We start from the raw sequence: 22,265 nt of genomic DNA, 5'->3' as shown, positions 1-22,265 counted from the left end.
AAGCGGTCCATCTAGCCACGGGTTGCCATGATTAATCGAAAACTAATTATTTATAAAATGAATTGACCATTATTTTGATAATTGTTTAAAGACATTGACCTAAAAGTGGTCCAAAACCTTTTTTAGGCTTTTAATAGATTTTTGATTATTTATATAAAAAAGGTTTTAAAAATAGAGAAGAGGGTGATTTAGTGCAGCCACAATTAGTCGACTTATTAACAATTTGTAATACATCCTGGTTTTCAGGCCTTTTAATAACAAACATTTTTGATTTAGTTATAAATCTTTTATTTTGGATTTTATCAAATTTAAAGAAAAAGCAACAACAATAATATAAAATATATTATAAAATATATAAAACAGCTATAGCTTGAATTAAAAGGCAAGGGGAAAACATTAAACATCTTTTTTTTAATGAAAATAAATGTAAAAAAAGGAATATTTACTAACTACTTTTTGTTGAATTTTGTCTAGCTAGTAAAAACTTTACATATTTTTTTATATGGTAAACGTCCTATTTAATTTTTAATTATCTTACTTTGCATTTTATCAAATTAAAGCAAAAAAAAAAAAAAAAAAAAAAAAACGCTATATCTTGAAATTTTAAAAAAATCAAGAGGGAAAGTTTAAACGTTTTTAAAATATTTTAAAAAATAAATAAAAAGTTAATATTTTTTTACTTCTTGAATTTTGTCTGCCTTACAAACGCCTGTCCCATCCAATTTTCTTCCATGCGTAAACAAATACACCACACCATGTATGTTTCCCGATTTTACTTGAAATTGTCCAAATTACAAAATCATAACATGAGCTCTACTCCATCTACAAAATAACCTAATATTCATGACTGTAATAAGCATCAAGGTTTTTGTATGTTTTCTTCTCTTTTTGCGCTAACCTTTTAGACATGCATACTGTTGAGAAATATAAAAATATAAATATAAATACATCCCATTAATATTCTGAATGAATCCCATGACTAAGATCTGATCATCATAAAAGAATGAAAATGCAGTCGGTTATGATAAGGCATTAGATGAGCCGTACAGATTTCTAGAGGTATTTTTTTTCTTAGTGTAAATGGAAGTAAAATCAAATAATGTTAAGTAAATGACATTTTCTCAACACGAAGGAAGGAAGAACACATTTTCAACACAAAAGAAATGTGACCATTACAAACATAATCACTCAAAATCTGAAACGTTGCAACCAGTGAGATCCATCCAAATAAAAGATTAATATGTTAGGTGCTATACACACTAAATCTAATGTCTAATGTTTACTCATTGGACTGGCAGGTAGAGAAAATTAAAAAAAAAAAAAAAAAAAAAAAAAAAAGACTATGGCAATAATGTTACAATCAAATAAAATGGCGGACAAAGTTTTTTTTTTTTTTTTTTTAAACAAAACATGTTGGTATTATTGTTTACAACCTTAGTGAAAGCACTCAAAAGTTCATTTCGGGGTGAGAAGCCGAGTTAGCTTGCGTTCATGCAAAAGGTAGTTTTTTTTTTTTTTCATTGAGGTGCAAGAGTTGCGGTGTCGAAAGCTCAAGTGTTGATTCAGTCTCTTTTTTTCAGATTCAGAGAGGAAGACTTTAGCGTAAGAAACCCATTCCACTGTAAAACCTCCCAAATCAACATTAACTCATCAGCAGCCATTGACGGTGAGTGCCATCCAACCCATTTCGACCGGGAGTCACCGTCAATGGCACTGACGACACCTAGGTGCATTGGGAGTTTTTATATTTTTCACGATTTATGAAGAAACTCACACCTCTGAAACTTTCACTCCCAGTTAGCATGGATTGGACGTCGACCGCCGTCAATTGAACACAATTAGGTGACCTATGAGTCATCTCATTCGTTGCCTGCCCTCTCAGTTCCCATCGATTTACCTCCGTCAATGGCAGCTAATGAGTTAAACCACAAGTTAAAGGGACTGACAACACCAACTAAAAATAATTATGTGACGGACGCAAGCTTAAAGTGTTTAACTATGCAAATGGAGCATTTCTTCGACTCCTGATAATGGAAAGGGGTGGGGTAATTACGGTTACTTATTTTAACTGTGCATTAACTCATTGAGCTAATACGAATGAATATTTCCTAAATAAGTTAGCACATTTAAAATAAAAGTTCGCTAAATGCTACTTTTGACCCTGGGTTACAACGTGCTCGACTTAAATGATTTCGACTTTAGAACACCGGAGTCTCCTCCGCCATTTTCTCTAGTTTTTTTTTTTAAAGTCGCGTAAAATCTTTTTTTTAAAATTTATTTTATTAATACAGTGGTACCTCTACATACGAAGTTAATCCGTTCCAGGACCTTGTTTGTAAGTCGAAATGGTCGTATGTCGAGCAGGATTTTCCCATAGGAATACATTATAATTCCATTAATTCGTTCCACAGCCCAAAAACCTGCACTAAATCCTTAAAAAATACTGCTGGTGCTATTACAAATGGCAATTACACGTAGCAAAACAAATAAATTATAAATCAAAATTGGAATAATATAATAAAAAGAATAATAACAATTCCTGTAATAGTGTAACGAATCGGGTTCTAATAAGGCGGACGTTTTTTTGTGTACCTGAACGCACCGCGGGGCTGACGTGCCTGGACCGGTGAGCTTGAGTTTCACTTTCACTTTGAATGTTCTCTTTAGAACACCGTCAATTGCGGCAGACAGCAGGCATTTTGTGTTGAATAAGTTGTGAAAGAAATGATGAAAACGTGGCGAAGCTGGCGATTTCTTTGGAGATGTTACCACAATAAGAATTGTCAGCTTAACTTATAAAGACTGGCGAACGATGGTCGTAGGAGGACCGTGGAGATGTATTGTTGAGCCATTTCACGGATGCCCACCCCACGCTCATATTTTTCTGTCATTTGCATCTTCATTTAGAAGGTAAGCATCAACTTTTTCCTTGTTTCACCACCTGTACCAACCTTTTCTGAAACCTGTGTTGATTTGTCACACAAGAAAATCCGCCGTGCATTCGTCTGCGGTGCTGCCGTTGTCGTCGTATTTCGAGCATGTCGTCGGATGTAGAAACAAATGGCGAGTCAAATTTTACGTCGGATGTCGAAAAGTTCGTGTGTCGAAGCGATCGTATGTAGAGGTACCACTGTATCACTTTTCTGCCAATTGGCGAAATGTTTTTATTTTGGCATAGAAAGGGTAGAGCAGGCAGTACTACCGCGAGTAAGAGTGGTTGTACACACGAACGTATTTGCGCAAACAAAGAAAAGCGCATTTGCCCCCACGAAAAAGTAGCGCAGCCGAAAGAGAGAGCGAGTGGAACGATTACAGTTTAGCTCGCTGTCTAGCTGGGATTTGGCTCTAACGTTTTGGCGAGGACAGCACAATGACGTATAATACATGTTTTTGGATAGTTATTTTGATATTTAGGGGGTATTTAGGCATACTAAAAGGGTTAATTCCGATTCACGCAGAAATCCAGGTCACGCCACCAGCGTAGGAACGGAACTCGTTCGTAACAAGGGGACTACCTGTGTCAATTTCGTATGACATTGCGATTAATCACGTTTAAAATATGTAATCATTTCCCAGCACTACCTTTTATAATAAAAGTGTGCTAAACTACATTTTTGAATTATCGGATTGTGTATGACAATATGATTAATCGCAATTATTCACATATGATTACAATGTAGAACGATTGCCCATCCCTGTCTTGTACAAAAGCGTGCCGAATACTACTTTTGCATTCATTATCGGATCGTGTATGACAACGCGATTAATCGTGAGTAGTCTTTGGTCAGCACTATCTTTTATAAAAGTGTGCCAAATACTACTTTTTAATTATCTGATTAATCACATTGTCTGCTGTTACCAGTCAGAAATTCTGTCGTTTTCAATTTATCAACTAATATTCTTTCCTCAATGACACGCATGATAAAGGTGTTGCCTGTCCCTTTATGGTGCTTAAAACTCTCTGGCGCTCTCTGTACCTTTAACCGAGAAGTACCTCCTATGATGCCAAAAACGCTTCTTCCTAATCTTAGTGTAACTGTTTTTGTTTACTAATCAATCTGTAAGCAAACAAGCTGACATGCTAGAAAAGTCACGTCCCTTCCCATTTTGAACTCCAGAAAGCTTTTTAGAAGTCAGTGAGCTGCAAAGAAGAAAAAGAGAGGTAAGATCAGCGCTGGTGTGAGTTCAGCAGAGCAGGCATTGGTAGCGGCTGGAGAGAGAGCGGCCAGTTGAATACAGAAGATGCCCCAAAGAGAACACTTTTGCTGGATTTGAATATCCACGTACGGTGGGGGCCTACATGCTATGCAAAGCACTGAATTCCACTGAAAACCCGAAGAATTTGCTTTATGAAATTAAATTGACTCACGAGATTCTGTCTTCATTTTTGAAGCACTCATTTTGGCTGCACAGCATTCAGAATGAGTAGTGGAGGCCAAAATCAGTCGTGTATTAACAATAGGACCGTTTAAAAATATACGATTGACTCATTGGCTGCTATTGACGGTGGTAGTCATCCAATCCATTTTGACTGGTAGTAACAGTCATGTTATGCATGTTAGACGTGGACGCAGTAATAGTTTAGCTGCCATTGACTGCGCTAGACGTCCAATCCATTTAAACTGGGAGGAATGACAGCGAATGAACAAATGGTCATAAGCTGCAAGACCTGCCAGTTTAAATGGGATGGACGTATACTACTGAAACCCCCCTTTAAATTCACCGCAGAAAGAAGAGCCACACAATTGGACGTCTCTCACCGTCAATGGCACTGAAAGAGTTAATAATCAGCATTTCTGGGCATTAAGTTGCAATTTTTAAAAATTGGATGCTTTTGTCATGTTATTTGCTAAATATTGAAAATTATTGTATAAAAACACTGAAATGCACAGCTCAGCGTTTAACTCAATCATTGACTGTTATAAAAGTCCATTCATTTGAACTGCAAAGTCTGACAATGGCAGCTAATAATGAGGATTTAGCAAACAATAAATTGTCCTTAACTTGTGGTTTCTGCACATAACTATAAGTGGCGCTACAAAGTATAAAACATTTTATTTTACCGGGGAGAATCCCAGTTCAAACGACTTGGACGTCTGTCGCCGTTTATGCCAGTTTACAGTGTATCACAAAAGTGAGTACACACCTCGCATTTCTGCAGATATTTAAGTATATCTTTTCATGGGACAACACTGACATAATGAAAAGTAGTTGGTGTGCAGCTTATAAATTTATTTTCCCCCCTCAAAATAACTCAAAATATAGCCATTAATATCCAAACCCCTGGCAACAAAAAGTGAGTACACCGCATGGGAACTACGTACATCCCTAAATGTCCAATTTGAGTACTCCTCGTCATTTTCCTTCCAAAATGTCATGTGACTCTTACAGGAGGGCCGTCACCATTGCTGCAGAGATTGAAGAGGTGGTGGGGGTCAGCCTATTAGTGCTTTGCCTGGTATACCAGACTCACCGCTGTTCCAGCGATTGATTCTGGCGACCGTCCGGCGGATCAAATTCGGAGGGCGGAGCAAGCCACAGCAAACAGACAGCGGAGTGGACCAATCAGCGATGGGCAGACGTGACGTTAAAGCGACAAGTAATTAGTGTGAGCGGAGAATGGAGACGTTTATTCAACATGGGTAGCGCGAGCCATGTTGACTGTTGTCAATGACTTGTGTCGATGTGTTTTTGCTAATTTAAAACTGGTTTTACCGCGGATTGGAACATATTCTCGGCTCTCCCGTTCGCCATTTGTGTTGTTGTAGAGACGACTTTGGGCGCGCAAGAGTGACGTTACTCGTTAAGAACACGTCACGCAAACAAATGAATCTGATTGGACGGTTGATTTTGTACTTGTTCGAGAGGCCGTTAATGGGCTGGGTCCCAGACTATTTCTCACAGTGTTTGAAAATTACAGGGAGAATAGTCTGGCGGTGCCAGGCAAATTAGTGCTCAGACCATACACCGTACTCAACATCAAATTGGTGTGCAAAGCTGTCACCCCAGGAGGAAGCCTCTTCTGAAGACTGTACACAAGAAAGCCCGCAGTTTGCTGAAGACATGTCAACAAAGGACATGGTTTACTGGAACCATGTCCTATGGTCTGATGAGACGAAGATTAATTTGTTTGGTTCCGATGGTCTCAAGCATGTGTGTTGGCGACCAGGTAAGGAGTACAAAGATAAGTGTGTCATGCCTACAGTTAAGCATGGTGGTGGGAATGGACCCCCCCCCCCCCACCTCTTAAATCTCTGCAGCAATGCTGACAGCACTCCTGTAACGAGTCACATGACTTTTTGGAGGGAAAATGACAAGCAGTACTCAACTTGGACATTTAGGAAAGTGCGTTTTTTCATAGGGGTGTACTCACATTTGTTGCCAGGGGTTTAGATATTAATGGCTATATTTTGAGGGGAAAATAAATTAACTATTATAAAAGCTGCACACAGACTACTTTTCATTGTGTCAAAGTGCCATTTTGTCAGTGTTGTCCCATGAAAAGACATACTTAAATATCTGCAGAAAATGAGGGGTGTACTCACTTTTGTGATACAATGCAAGTATTACGGTGTCCATCACTAACCTGGACTGCACTGTAGAAGTAAAAGACCAGGGTCCATGACGGAAATATCAGGAATGAATTGGACTTATGTCACAGTCATTGGCAGCCAATGCGTTAACGGTTGAGTAACAGTTAAGTAGTGTTTAAACTCGTGTTTTTTTGTTCACGACTATAAGTAGCGCTACAAAGTTATATTTTTCAGTGTGGACTCCCGGTTCAAATTGATTGGACGTCTATTGCCGTCCTGAGTTAAAAAGATAAAATTATGCTGAAATGTTGAATTTTGAAATGCATTTCTACGGATTGGCTTCCTCGCACCACTTTGCTTACTGTGCCCTCCTCTTACTTTTTTTTTTGCTAGGACTGCCATTATTGCTGTCTAGCGCTAACTCTGCGACTGCGGTGCGGCGATGCTGGAGCAGTCCGTGACCAGCAGGTCAACCACGGCGCCGCCGGCCACGTAGACAGTGGGCGCGGTCACCATGTTGGCGAGCGAGACGGAGCTGCCGGCGACTGCGTCGGAAGAGGCGGGGCTCTGGGCGCCCTGACTGTTGGCGTGGGTACCCATGTGGCCTTGGAGCTGGGTGGGCGTCTTGCAGTGGACGCCGCAAAGATGGCAGACCAGGACGCCGCCGGACGCCGTGCCACCAAAGCCGCCCGGGCTGTCCTTCCATTCCTGGCCGTGGTGCTTTTGGGCATGGACGCGCAGGTACGTCAAAGTAGTGAAACCTGATAAGGGAAACAGTTCAAGATGAACACTAATTGATTAACAAATTCTATTAGCTGAACACTATTTTGAAAGTGGATGAAATTTTTTGGAGACATTCAGGCCTAAAAGTTGTTTGAATTCCCTTTTTTTTTGAGCCTATAATATTTTTTTTAAGTGTTTTTTAACCTCAGTGACTGCCATTGACGTAAAAGTTGTTAAATTGAGCGCAAAGTAACGTTGGCATATTATCGCTTAAACGACTCATAAGGAAACACATTAACAGCCTTCTACTCTTAATTTCTTATTTCATTTTCCATTGGCTGCCATTGACAGATGTCCTATCCATTAAAGGGTCTGGGTCTGGCAGCGGTTGAGGCAGCAAAATGAGTAAAAAAAAATTAGCACAAAAACGAAACCAAAAATAAATAAATATTATTGACTTTTGTCCATCTAAAAAATATATTTTACATGAAAAAGTTTTTAAGAGTTGTCTGTAATAAAAACAAAACAAAAAAAAAGCTTCATCACATAATCATCTGCTTCCATCGAGTACAAATATATGTATATTTCTTCATCTATATGTATATTAATTAGAGATGCACGATAATATCGGTTACCGATAATTATCGGCCGATAATGGCAATTATGACGTCACACAGATAATCCAGATAAAACCAAATTCAACCAATAATGCAGTCCAATAATTATATACTTGATTTAGCCTCCAAATGTGCGCAATCAACAGTTTTGTCCAATTCTGCTAGTTTTAAGTAGATGTTTTTGCAGTGTAGTAATGTGATATAGACCCTACCCACCGACGTCACAAAACCACGTGCTCGCTGTATGGTTCCGCCCACTTGTCCGTCATTTTGTCTCTGTATTAGCATTGGTTTCAATTGATCGAGCAATTTAAAATGCATTTCATGGAAGACCCGGTGCTTTCGGATGCCGTAAACTCACTGGATGTGTTGCATAAAAGGCGTTATGTGGAAAAGCTTCGTTCTATACAGTCGCCAGATCCATATTTGATGCCCAAATCGATGTTTTTCGACCCACTGACTTCGCCCTGTCTGCCTGACATCTGCTATGCTGATATTTACAATTATCTTGTCCACACAAAATCAGCCTATTCTCACGAAAATTTGAAAAACTTCAAGAGCTTGGAGGCTTATAAATACTTCGTTGCTGGTTGGGTGAAACAGGTCCTCGTCCACGAAAATTCGGCAGGAATCTATCTTGTGCTTGGAAAGGTGAGTTACGAAATTTTCAATTCAAAATCTTTTGTTATTGCTAACATCCACTGTCAAGTCTAATGTATTTCATGTCGTTTGTCAATGGAGTTAAGGCTTTTAATGTTTATATGGTGTAGCGATAGCACTCTCACTACATACATACGTGTATGTTGTCGGCGATTAGCCTAGCAATGATCTTAATTGTGGTTATTTGTCAGCCCAAAACCCTCTAAGTATATCTTAAATGCATCTTACCGGATATAAAATGACTACTACATAGTCTGTGGTGATTTTTTGGTGCCCAGTTTTCACGTCGAATTGCAGCCGTCCATTTCGCTCTCCTCTTTGGATCCCTCGGAATACGGTAAAACTTCAAGTCTCTCCTTCCATCTTCTCTGTTAGTGCAACCAACAGCCGCACACGCCTTCACCATTTTGATTATTAATGTTAAGGAGCAGAAAAACACGCCGTAAATAGGAGGAATGTACGTAGCCGTAACAGGTTAACACTATGTTTTGACGGACAAGTGGGCGGTACCAGTCAGGAGGAAGGAGTTGTGACGTCACGTGGGTAGGGTCTATATGTTAGGGATGGCTTAGTTTTAAGGCATTTTTGTGCAACTTGGGTGTTTACTCCCAAAGTAATTGTTGCCAAAATCTTACCATTACACAATGTCATTGCCATTGTTTAGATGTTGGAATTTACTACTTGTTCACATTTGATGTGGAAAAAAATAGTACTAAATTACATTTTTGCACAGTAACATTTGATCTTTGTATACTTTAAAATTTTACATACATATTTGAATAGAATTATCGGCGTGACATTATCGGTTATCGGGTGGAAGGGGCAGGAAATTATCGGTTATCGATATCGGTTGAAAAATGTATTATCGTGCATCACTAATAATAATGTATTTTTACATTTTTTCAATAATGATTTACTGTTAATTTTTACTTTTTTAAAAATTATTTTCAATAAATCACAAATAAAGAAAAAAAGTCATTTTTTTTTTACATTTTCACATTGTGTTATTAGAAATAGAAAATCTTTAGATCATTTAAATTTTATTCATACCATAATTTCCAGACTATAAACTGCTACTTTTTCCCCTCATTTTGAATCCTGTAGTTGATAGTCCAGTGCGGATTATTTGTTGATTTATTTGGGTTAATAGGAAACACTTTATTTGACGGCGGTGTCATGCAACTGCCATAAGATAATAATTATGACATGACACTATCATGGGCATTAATGAATGCTTATGACACACGTCATTAAGTATCATCTGGCAAATTATGTCACCAACTCCATTTATGTCCAGCTCGAATCTTTTACATCCATTCAAAAGTGAGATAATTTGCCGGATGACACAAAATGACATCTATCATAAGCATTTATTAATGCTCATGGCAGTGTTATGTCATAATTATGATGGTCTTATGAGAGTTTTATGGCGCTACTGTCAAATAAAGTGTTACCAAATACCATAGCTACTAATTAATGAACAACTGTAACAGTAACTGAAGAAATAATTACCATAGAACATGAATTCTGATTGTTATTTAAATCTGTAGCGCTGCAATGCATGCTAGGGGGCATGTTGGATGACAACAGTATTGACAGCAGGTGGCAGTAGAGGTTGACTGTCTCCCCCAAGGGAGCAGTGATGGCAAAATGAAGCTTCTTGAAGCAATGAAGCTTTGCTAAATGGTGGTTCATTTGGTCTCAGACAGTCTTATGAAGCCACTGTCAAATAAAGTTTTACTAATAATAAAAATGTATTTTGGTGTTAATACCCCATTATACAGTGAGGACATTTGCGGCTTATCTATTTAAAAAAATGCCATTTTCATGTCAAATTTGGTGGGTGGCGGCTTGTAGTTAGGTGCGCATTATAGTCCGAAAAATTACGGTATATATATATTTTAAAAACTATCAAAATATATAAAACCTTCCCAAAAAAGGGGCAAGGGGATGTAAATATTGTCTGATTTGTTCATTCCACAAGGACTTACTGCGGTTGCACAGGTGACACACATGGTGCTGCGATTGGTTGTGCACCCTCATGTGATCTGTGATGTAAGCGGCCGACAGGAGTTTTCCGCAGATGTGGCACGGGACCTTTTCTTCATGGCGGATCATATGTGCGCGCAAGCGGTCCTTCGTGGCAAAACTGGACTCGCACGTCTGCAACAAACAACAGAATTTATCCAAATTAGTCATAGTTGTCACCGACAAAAATGGGCATCCAATCCATTTTGACCTCTAAAATAAAATGGTGACTACTTTTTAACACTACTTATAATCATTTACAAATACAACATGCTTTAAACACAACTTTTACTTAAACTCTGAAGTCATTGGCTGCTATTGACGGTGATAGACGTCCGATCCATTGGGACTCTGAAAGGCTGGCAGCGATTGAAGTAGCCAAATGAGTAATAGTTGTCATGGACAATGGTGCGGTGTTAGCTAGCTCTCCCAGTTCAAATCGCCGTCAATGACAGCCAACATTCCAGTCAACACGGACGTACCGGACATTTGAACGGCCGCTCGGAGGAGTGCACCTGTCGCACGTGACTGTTGAGATGGTCAGGCCTGAGAGGGAATAGATCAAGTACTGTATGTCAGAAACCGTAAGCATTTTTTCAATGAAATATTAATGGTAAATGTCACTAATTGAAGTCACGAAATGATAAGATTTTCGGGCAACACGACTGACGTACAGTATGTCGCTCGTTGCATGATTATGTCAGTAAATGCTAACTGCTTTTGCAAACAAAAAGTCATTCACAATTTTTTTTAGCTGCTCTACAGAATAAAACACATTTTTCAAGGTCAGAAAAGATTTAAAATATTAGCACCAAAGTCACTGTTTAGCTTGATTTGTTTCGGTTTACCAAAAAAGCTAATTTTCTCCGGTTTTTGGGCCAAGGGTTTTTTTTTTTTTTTTTTTTTTAACGAACCCTGTTCAACTGCATAGACATGGAGAATTGGAATCTGAGTGTCCTTATGGCAGGGGTGGGCAATTAATTCCACAAAGGGCCGCAGTGGGTGCGGGTTTTTGTTGCAACCCATTAAGAGGACACCTTTTCACCAATCTGCTGTTTTACAAGTGCAATCAGTCGATTGCAGTCAGGTGCTTCTCATTTCTGCTGAAACCGCATTGGTTAAACTATCTGTGCTGGGTAAGTTGGAACAAAGACCAGGACCCACTGCGGCCCTCGAGGACCGGTTTGCCCACCCCTGCCTTATGGTCTGAACAATTTTAATGTATCACATGAGAGTTTGATATACTAATTGTGATTGTTCGTTATGTTTGTTTATTAGAAGAAAGCAGTGAGCAGGAAGGAGTTATTGGGGGACAGAAAGGAAGGAAGAGACAAGAGGAACAAACAACAACAATAAATGCATTGTTACACTCCTATGCTAAGGCCTAACCCTCTGACACTAGTGGAGCTATCTTTAGCTAATTATGTTTATCCGTGGACAACATGTGGGGGGCCTGATAACTGAGGAGAAAGAGGAGGGGGAGGCGAGTCAAAAGGAGACGTGATTAGGTGAGGTGAGGCGTACACAATTCAGCAATTAGAAGTGGGGAACCCAGTATTATGAAAATCACATGTAAGAGTGGATACTTTGACATCCAATTCTATGCGACCTGATCGCGAATCCTGGCACCGACAATCTCTCCATGTGAGTGTGTCTAATTGCCCCCAGTCATGCGTGAACACACTCAGATGTGTGATAGTCCTGCAGAAAAGTGGAAAGGCTGTGCGGGGGCTGCCCCAGGGCCCCGGCAAAGCCCCAGGCATCGAGGGCCGGGAACGAGCACGGCCCACCTCTGACCCCGCAGCTCCGGCAAAGCGGCCACCGTCAACCCCTGGGACACAGGGTGGTCCCCCGGACCATCCACGACCTCATTAACCGGCCTTCAGGGAAGGGATGAGGGGACGCACCACCACCCCCACGCCGAAAAAAAACAAAAGCCAAGACGAAGAGGAGGCCCCACCCCAGGAGCCCCGTCACAACTAAATGAGATTTTAGACAATAATCTGACCTTGAGAAAGCCTTGCTGCAGTGAGGGCAGATGTAAGGTTTCTCCACGCCACCCTGGTGGGATCTCACATGGTGACTCATGCGGTCCTTCCTCTTGAATCGCTGCTGGCAGATCGGACAGGAAAAGGGCTTCTCGTCCGAGTGGGACAGGCGGTGGCGGTTAAGGTGGTAAACATCGCGGAAGGCTTTCCCGCACGTCTCACACGCGTGGTTCTTCCTCACTGGCGTGGGGTTCTGATTGGCCGGCCGCTGAGAAGCAGAAGCGGGAAAGAGAGATTAAAGGAAGGAAACGAGTCGGGATGTTAACACGCATGCAAAAAAACACCCTGTTAGTGGGGATAAACCATTTGTAAAAGTTGAACATGGAGGTATTGTGACTTTTTGGTGGGTTGTTGAATGTGTTTTTTGGAATTTAGGTGAAGCCTCTTTAACCCATTCATGCCTGAATATACACTTTACTCATTCACTGCCAGCCCAGGTCACAGACTATGTGCTTGTAGCAGTTAGTAAAAGAAGGAAATTGTAATAAATGTAAATATAAACACCCAATGATGGCATTAGTCGGCCATTACACTTTACCTGGGAGAACCTCCCAGTGGAATGTATTAGACTCCTGTTGCTGTCAATGGCAGCCAGAGATAACATACCTCACATCAAAAAGGTATTGGGAATACATAAGTACATAAAAACAGCATATACACACACACACAGTATATTAGGGCTGCAGCTATCAATTTTTTTTCTAGTAGTCGATTAATCCATAGACTAATTAGTTCGAACAATCGAGTAATCGGTTAAGGAATATAAAAAAATTAAAATACCTGAGCTGAGCCTCAAACGGTATTAAAAAAAAATACATACATGAGGATCTAAGTACAACAAAAGAAAAATTGCCAAACATACATAACAAAAGTCAGCTATCTTAAATGCTATAAAAGGCTATTAAATTTTTTTTTTTTTTGCAGTGCTCTTAACAAATGGTTAAAACACATATTCCCACAAAATACGGCTGAATATACCTAAAAACTAAGTTACGAATGCATTAAAAACATTACCTCAAATAAAAACTTAGCTTATGTTGGTCTTAACAGGGAGCAGTTGGATTCAGCCATGTGAAATGAATTGTCATATTCACTGTTGTCACTAGAGGGCAGTGTATCTACCCAAATCAATAAAACTAAATGCAAACACTCTCAAAACAAACCATTGCAATGTTACTTTAATTAAACGAATACTCGAAGCAGCAAAACTTAAAAAAATTTCTAATTGAATTACTCGAGTTAATCGATTAATCGTTGCAGCATTTAAGTAAATATACAGTATTCATATATACACATAAAACTTAATTGAAAATCCTGAATTTAATTTTTTATAAAAATGAAAATAGATTATAGAATTTTAATTATTCTTTTTTATTTTGGCAACTTTCCCCAAAAATATTTTGGAATATTTAGTCATATTAAATACTTACTTTTATTTCTCATTTTTTTAATTTTATGATACGATTTTCACATTTATAGCTGAATTTTTTTCAATACTTAGTATTTTTGTATAAATACCATTTTAAATATTCTTTCAATGATTTATGTATATTTGTTTAATGTAAATTCAGGCATCAAAAGGTTAACAACCAAAGAAGTTGCCTCGTTTGAGTTATGTCTGAGATTACACATTCATTTGTGTGCTAAAAGTATTATTTACGTAATCCCTGGCGATGCAATATTTGCTCTTAAAGTTAGACGACTTCTTTTTGTTTGCAGAGAACATGCAGGGGAGCGAGGTCGTGGCTTCTGGGACGTTTTTTATACGCAACTAAGGGAATGGAATTGGGAAGGGGTCCTCATTCCTTCACAGATGTATTTAAAAAAGAAAAAAAAAGGTTTAAACACACCTGTTCGAATGTCAGGTTTCTATGGTACATAAAAAATGGTTAATTTTTTAAAACATTGGCTGCCATTGATAGCGATAGATGTCCAATCCATTTGAAATGGGAGCCTGGCAGCGGTTCGCTGTCAAAATCATTTAAGATCACAGCAGAAGGTTTTTGGTGTTTGTGCTCAAGGTATTTCAAAAAATGGTTTTTGTAATACGAAATGGAAGAGCTGATTAAATTTTAGAAATATGGTGACGCTTTGAATTTGGCTGCCTAGTGCCTTAGTTTATGAATTTGTTTAAAAAAAAAAAAAAAACATTTTTAAAAAAAAATTCTTTATAATTTCTTTAAAAATATTTGAAAAAGTTTTTAAATTAATATGGGGAACTAAATTTTGTTTATTATTTATTACAAAATATTTAAACCTAAAAAATATTTTCTTTATTTTTACATTTTAAAAAAAAATTAATTTGAGGAAAAAAATAACTTTTTAATGGATTAGATGCATATTATTTTAAAAAGGAAAAAAAATCTAAACTTTTTTTTTTCTCCAAAAAATTTTCAAGTTATTTTTAAAAATAATTTTTACATGGGGGAAAAAAAACATTAAAAAAAAAAAAAAAAAAAGACAGTTACATAATCATTGTCCAACGTTCCTGAGCAAAAAATGTAAAGCCGAGAAGTACGTTGATTTTTATATGAGCTGATCGGTCTCAATAATAATCGTTGAAGAATGAAAATAATCCTTGGTGGCAACCCCTAACGGAAATAGATGTCAAATTTCAATTGGATTGGACATCTATGGCCGTCAACGGCATCGAACGTGTTAACCCGCTAAAATCCTAGCATTCGAACAGGGGTGTGTAGACTTTTCCTCGCTGGGTCGGGGACGGGCGTTCCTTCAAAGAAACAACATGCTGGAAGGTCGGGGGTTGACGACAGCCATCTTGCACAAAGCCCTGACCCACCTGTACTGTCGCCCCTGTGGCCATGACGACAGCAGCAGGAGGCGGAGCAAGGGGGGGGTTAACACTAGCCACTAATTGGGGTGCGTCCTGACTGACCGACGGCGGTGGCGGGGCGGGCGGGACGAGAAAGGGAAGAGCGGAGAGGTGCAGCAGGGTGAGGGGCACGCCGGGGGTCCTCTCCGCCTTCCCTCCAGCCCCTGCCGCCGCCATCACCGAGGGGACAACCGCCGCCAGCAGCTGGCCGGCGGCGCCCTCCTGCGCCCCCTCCGCCTGCTCTCTGGCCCTGTCCTTCATGCGTACCCCTGTGTGGACCGACTGGTGCCGGCGTAGGTTGTAGTTGTTCTTGAACTGCTTGTTGCAAATGGCGCAGATATGCGGCACGCGGGCTGGTCGGGACATCGGCTTCACTGCGAAACAAACAAAAAAATACGATTCGTCTTTCAAGGACCATGATCTTTTCAACTTTTACAGTAAAAAAAATACGATTCATCTTTCAAGGACCATGATCTTTTCAACTTTTACAGTGCGGTACATGTTAGCAATGGACACAATAATACTTTAGCCACCATTGATAGTAACTAAGGATGTCCAAATCACATATTTTTGCACCCGAGTCAGAATCACCGGATATGAATCTGCCGATAGAGTCCTGATCCAATGCCGAAAACCAACAACTTTGAACAAAAGTAATTTACTGTTTACACTACTTCCTCTTTTGCTATTTAAATGGATCCTCGCACCTCAACTTGTAGGCTCTAACAAGCCACAATTGTTCTCTTTTACGAAAATATGTTATTAGAAACACATATAAAAACTGCCATTGATTTAAAAATCTAGGGAAGGCGACATGTTTTACTTGCGCAATGCACGGTAGGGAGTGATGACGCGGTTGGCCTGGACTGGGAGAAAAGCTGTGCTAGCTAGTAGGAGTGGTAACCTCTTGGTACCTAACGATACGATACGATTTGCGATACAAAGCTCACGATAATTATGATCTGATGATATGGCAATAAAACGATGATCGATACATTGGTCAGGAAATAAATCATTCTAGGATATTCTACAAAAAACAAATAAACAGAAAAACAAGCTTCTGCTGTGAATTGGAATGAGTTTATCAATAGTAGACGTCCAATCCATTTGAACTGGGAGGGTGGCAGCGTTCATTCGCTGCCACGTCTATGGCCGGTAGTAGCAGCCAATGCCAGGCAATGAGGTAATTTTGAGCCATTTAAGGTCATTTACCTGTTGATTTTCGGTTACTTCCTGTTGATTTTGCGGTATTGTATGGATCCCTTCATGTTTATTTTGAGTTACAGAACAAGAAATGACCTGGGAATTACCCAAATGAGTAGGCAGTGACTCAAACTCAACAGAAAATCACCTGTAAATGCCCTAAAATGATCAGCAAGTGGCCTGGAAATGCCCTGAAAATTGGACGGAATGACTGTGAATGCCCTGGTTTCGAATGAACGAACGTTCCCAGTCTAAATTGATTGAGCGTCAAGCACCGTCAATGCAGCCTTAGAGTTAACCGAGACACTATAATGGTGAAAGATTTTGGTAGCTACTTGTTGGTTCATTTTTTTTTTTTTTTTTTTTTTTTTTAACATTGACACCTTTTTAAGACAATATCTCAATTCTTGGCAGGAGCATATCGATAACCTTTTGGGATACAAAGTATCACGATATATCCCAATTTCGATATTTTGTCACACCCCTACTAGCTAGCAAGCGAAGCTAGTATGATGACTGGCATGATTTTGTCGCATTCTGCTGCTGGTCAGATTGTTTTATTACAGAGATGTGGGATGAGTTCCCAACGTTGTACCTACATCCAATTCCTCCAATTCCAATTCCTGTCTTTAAACCGATCCTCGGCGGCTTGTAATGACTTGCTGCCATATGACAGTTTGTATATCCCTTCAATGTTAGTGGCATCATTATCTTGTCTTTATGCTTGTCTGCCTCTCACCGCGGTTTTCCATCAGTTTTTTTTTTTTTTTTAATTGATCCCAACCAACTGTCAGACCCTTTTTGCGATCACGTGTTTTTTTTGTGTGTTCAATAAACCCTTTTACGCAATCCCTATGTTCTTGTTGTCTGCTTACTGTCTGAAGTGAGCCATGTTTTTAATTTACCGCACAGACAGACAGCGCATGTGGGTTGCGATTGCTTTAGAAGGAAAATCATGTCACTCCTGTAATCTAAGTGCTCGCCTGTCGCACGGGTTCTAATCCTGCTGGAGACTTTCATTGTAGTGCTGCAACGATTAATTGATTAACTCGAGTAATTCAATTCGAAAAAAAGATTCAAATTGAATTTTCCTGCTTCGAGTATTCGTTTAATTAAAGTGGCGTTGTAATGGTTTGTTTTGAAAGTCTTTGCATTGTTTTATTGATTTGGCTGGATACACTGGCCTCTGGTGGTGACATAAAATATGACATAACAAATTTCACTTGGCTGAATCCAGCTGCTCCCTATTAGGACCAACATAAGCAAAGTTTTTGTTTGAGCTAATGTTTTTTTTTTTAATGCATTCAATTCAATTCAATTCAATTTTATTTGTATAGCCCTAGATCACAAAAATGTTGTCTCAAAGGGCTTTGCAGAGGCAATATGATACACAATCAGAAACAGCAAACGAAGCAACAAAGATGAATAAATAAATTCAAGTCCTGGGTGTCCCCCATCCTTAGACCCTCTATGTCGGCAAGGAAAAACTCCAGAGTCTTCGGGAGAAAACGAGAAACCTTGGGGAGTACCACAGTCAGGAGAGATCCACTCCCAGGACGGATAGACAGGAAGCCCCAGGACCGCTAATGGGAATTAGCAGGCGAAGTTACAGTCCGTAATTCGTAATTTAGTTCATTGGTATATTTAGCTGTTTTACGTGGGAATATGTGTTTGAATCATTTTTTTATGAGCATTGTGAAAAAAATCTTTAGCATTTCATAGCATTTAAGTTAACGGACTTTTGCTATGTAAGTTAGCCAATTGTTATTTTGCTGTACTTAGATCCTCATTGTTTTTGTTTTTTTTTTATACCGTTTGAGGCTCAGCTCAGGTATTTTAATTTCCTACGTTCCTTTTCCGATAACTCAATTATTCGAATTAACTAGTTCATCGATTAATCGACAACTAAAATAATCGATAGCTGCAGCCCTATTTGATTTAATTGCTTTTGCTGCTCGTTTTGAGAAATATCGACGGTGCTGTCCTACTCATTATTATTCCGTTCAGGTTCAAATTGGAAGGGCAGAACAGACAACAGTTTATGTAGTTAAAGAGGGTCACTGTAGAAGTCCAGCAGCGTGGTCATGTGACGTCCTCGCCCTGTGACGTCAACAGCAATGGCGACGTACTAGTTAAACTAATTCTATAAATTGTATTAAAACGAAAACATTTTTAATATCAAATTATTAGAAATTGTACTAAAATTTATCTTCTAAGAACTACACGTCTTTCTATGGTTGGTACCTTTTATGGTTCCTCCCGTGAAACAGGTCTTGATTGGCCCTTTCCCAGATTGATATTGTAACATTTTTTTTTTTTGCCAGGATAGTAAAGAGTAGTCGACATCAACCTTTCACCTTCCAGGTGACTCGTCTTTCAACCCCTACTTGGTACTGACGGTTTCTATGACTATGATGCGTTATGTCAGCGTACCTAATGAAGTGGTAGCTGGGTGCGGCTCAACGCATTGGACCTCAATGGGCATGGGCTCCTCTTTGAGAGCGGTGGTGTCCACGGTGGAGGGAGGCTGAGCTACGTGCTCGGTGGGTGGGGTTTGGGGAGAGCTCGTGTGGACCGCCATGAGCTCCGATTGGAGGCTCCCCTCCACTTGGTTTTGGGTGGGAGCATTCTGGAGACACAAGCCATCATCACCAAAAGTGCACACTTCCAGCATAGCCACTGCCCAAGTGTGAGCTAGTCTCATTCAGAATAAGAAAATAAAAAGAGTCTCACCAAGCCTACCTGGAAGAGGAAATTGCTCCACGCAGCATCCATTTTGTGCCACTGAGATGGAGATTAAAAAAATCAGCTCCTGGTTGAAATCGAGGAGGGCGACCTACGCATGATTTGGGTGGGCCCTCCAAAAATAACAAAAGTAAAGAAATGAGTTGGGAAAATTAACGTTGGAAACCTAACCTAAAACGGTGGGATTTTAAAAATGTGAATTTAAAAGTGCCGTGCCAAGCCGCTGATGTCACGGAGTTGGCATGACGCCGTTAAACCAAATGGGTGCAGCAGAGAACGAACATCGGACGGGTAGCACTAAGGTTCCTTTCGCCTTCCCTATTTGGATATTTTACTTGAATGCATTTAGGCCGCCGCTAAAACGACCCAATTCGGCCGCCTCCGAAAGCTGACGTCGGAATTTCACAACACTATCACACACACACACAAACCACTCTTCGTGAAATATTTTTTTTGTTCCACGGGATTGCAAATATGGGTTATAAGACACGTATCTGTCAACCCGTCAAGTCATGCTTTGTTTTAATGAGTCAATCTCTTGTTTTGCGAGCTCCTCCGTTTAGGCCGCTCGGTTGTTTGGCGAAGCCTCGCTGTCGAGTCAAGCGTGCGCCCGGGCGAGCGGCGCTCTCGCCGGGCCGCGGCCCGTCGCCCCACCTCGGCCGCTGAGCCGCGAGGATGTCATCTTTCTTTTTTTATCGCCTGCTCTCCCTCCGCCCTCCCTGTGTCTTTCTTCCTTTCTTTTTTAATTCCTCGTTCTTCTCCCCCTCCTCTCCTTTTCTCGCCGCGCTATGTCCCACTCGCTTTTTAAAGGGATAGGGCTTCCTCTTCGGAGCAACCCCCTCGCTTACTTCCGTCTCCCGCGGCCCCGAGTCCGGTCGGTCCTCCCCCGTCCTCGCGGTCCTCCTCCCCCACCCTTCCTTCCTTGTCTGCCCGGGCTGTCGGCTAACACAAAATGCACTCACGGTTTACTTTTCTCCGGCTGGATGCCACCGTGGCTCGGACTCGCACGCGTTCCCCCTCGTCTCGGAACCAGCCCCGTCGCCGCCACTTTTTTTTTCTTTCTGTTTTTTTCATCAAGGACCGAGCCTCGGACCCGTCTTAAAGGGCGGTGCGCAGCGATTCTTCCCGTCGGCCTGCAATAATGATGTCAGAGTCAGATATAGCACGCTGCGCCGCAACCAAGCACACAATAGACGGGGATTTAGGTCGAATTCTGATTTTTCAGGCTTCTTTTCACATTCATGAAGGGAGTAATACACCGAAATAGGAAATAATAAGCAAAATATTAGGCACGCGAGCATGATATGAATAGATGAATTAAAATCTCACCTAATATATAACTAGAAACGGCAATTTCTGGAGAAATTACGATGGGGCTTTGTTGTGGTAAACATATCTATCAGGTCAATTCCTATCTATTTGGGGACATATCGGGGACGTTTCCTGTTGATATCAGGTCACTTCCTGTTGATTTAGGGGCATTTCGGAGACACGTCCTGTTGATATCAGGTTACTTCCTGTTGATTTAAGGACATTTGGGGGACATGTCTTGTTTATATCCAATAGGGGGACATGTCCTGTCGATTTCAGGTCACTTCCTATTAATTTGGGGACATTTCGGGGGCACATCCTTTTGATATCAGATCACTTCCTGTGAATTTAGGGACTTTTGGGGGACATGTCCCTTTTGATATTCATTTGGGGGGACACGCAGGGGTGAAAGTGGGCCAGAACGGTTAGGAACGCAGTTCCGGTATAAGATTCAGGGCAGGAACACAGTTCCGGTATAAGATTCAGGGCCGGAATGCTGTTCTAGTACATGGTGCTTTGATTCCAAAAATATGACGGTAACTGTCAAAACATTATGTAAAAAAAAAAATATATATATATATATATATATATATATGTGTGTGTGTGTATATGTGTGTGTTACTTTTTTACTTTATTGTGAAAAAAAACAAAAGAAAGCAAATGTAAATGTTTACATTAACTTCAATTTTAATATACATCATATGTTCTTAAGTAGTTAAAATTGAGATTTGGCATTTAGTATGTGAGGAAATGAGGGAAAATAAAAATTAGGAGATGGAGGTTGGGGTTATTGCTGTTTTGGGTAACTTTTATTTGGCAAATTATTGAAACAATACAATTTTGAATGAAAATCAGTTTTTGTATGTGTTATAGAAATAACTGCCAAAACAGTTTTCTTTGCATTTCAGTAGTTTTAGGAGCCCCCCGCCCCCCCCAAAAAAAGAAGATACATAAATAAATAAATAAATAAATAAACAAAATGTGTGGCTCCGTGGCGTCCTTCACTTCGGGGAGTTCCTGCAAGAAATTCTAGCCACTTTCACCCCTGGGGACACGTTCTGTTGAACCTATGTTTTCCTGCCATTGAAAATCAATGGGGAAATTGGAAACACATGGCTGTCAATGGCATCCCATTAGAAATAAATGGAGCAGTTTTTGGCGAATTTAGGGGGAACCATTAATTCATTCGTTTTGGTCAAAAACTGTAGGACAAGTAGCATTTTGAACAGTGACGGTCGGTCAAACGGTTTGGGCGGTGCGGCGCGCCGAAGAAACACCATTCGGGGGAAAGAAAAAAAAGGAATACTACTATACGGGCCTGGGGACATTTCGGGGACAAATCCTGGTAATATAAGGTCACTTCCTGTTAATTTTGGGAAATTTCGGGGACACGTCCTGTTGATATCAGGTTACTTCCTGTCAATATAGGGACATTTCGGGAACATGTCATGTAGATATCCATTTGGGGGACACGTCCTGTTGATACCAGGTCACAAAATGTCAATGGGCTGTAGTGGTAAATGGTCAAAAATCACAAGATCCGGATTTTCCTGCCATTGATAAT

At 40.1% G+C, this 22,265-nt stretch overlaps 1 protein-coding gene across 5 annotated transcripts; it reads right to left on the bottom strand.

Moving 5' to 3' along the window:
- Positions 1-758: 758 nt before the first annotated feature.
- LOC130909761 (myc-associated zinc finger protein-like) lies at positions 759-20,852 on the bottom strand. 5 transcript variants are annotated; one of them, XM_057826569.1, is made up of 9 exons: positions 20,720-20,852; positions 20,353-20,523; positions 19,379-19,503; positions 19,079-19,274; positions 15,710-15,816; positions 12,570-12,817; positions 11,044-11,107; positions 10,525-10,696; positions 759-7,294 (listed from the first exon to the last, which is right to left on the bottom strand). In XM_057826569.1, the coding sequence occupies exons 3-9, from the start codon at positions 19,418-19,420 to the stop codon at positions 6,951-6,953; spliced, it is 1,173 nt and encodes a 390-aa protein (XP_057682552.1). In that variant the 5' UTR covers positions 19,421-19,503; positions 20,353-20,523; positions 20,720-20,852; the 3' UTR covers positions 759-6,950. The 5 variants fall into 5 exon arrangements, with proteins under 5 accessions (XP_057682552.1, XP_057682556.1, XP_057682555.1 ...); XM_057826573.1 differs by having other exon boundaries at positions 19,388-19,503; XM_057826572.1 differs by having other exon boundaries at positions 19,379-19,429.
- Positions 20,853-22,265: the final 1,413 nt, after the last annotated feature.

The sequence above is a fragment of the Corythoichthys intestinalis genome, chromosome 21, assembly GCF_030265065.1.
Source record: "Corythoichthys intestinalis isolate RoL2023-P3 chromosome 21, ASM3026506v1, whole genome shotgun sequence".
NCBI classification, from domain to species: Eukaryota; Metazoa; Chordata; class Actinopteri; order Syngnathiformes; family Syngnathidae; genus Corythoichthys; species Corythoichthys intestinalis.
The sequence above is the reverse complement of the archived record's forward strand: the minus strand, read 5'-3'. Positions and strand labels throughout refer to the sequence as shown.

What these genes read in the sequence shown, in the direction of transcription:
- LOC130909761 (XM_057826569.1), bottom strand. Translation starts at nt 19,420, where the DNA reads ATGGATGCTGCGTGGAGCAATTTCCTCTTCCAGGTAGGCTTG. An exon ending in CCCAGCTACCACTTCATTAG is followed by an intron (nt 15,817 to 19,078) that starts GTACGCTGACAT and finishes TTTGTTTCGCAG; the next exon opens with TGAAGCCGATGTCCCGACCA. An exon ending in GTGTCACCTGTGCAACCGCA is followed by an intron (nt 7,295 to 10,524) that starts GTAAGTCCTTGT and finishes TTCCCTTATCAG; the next exon opens with GTTTCACTACTTTGACGTAC.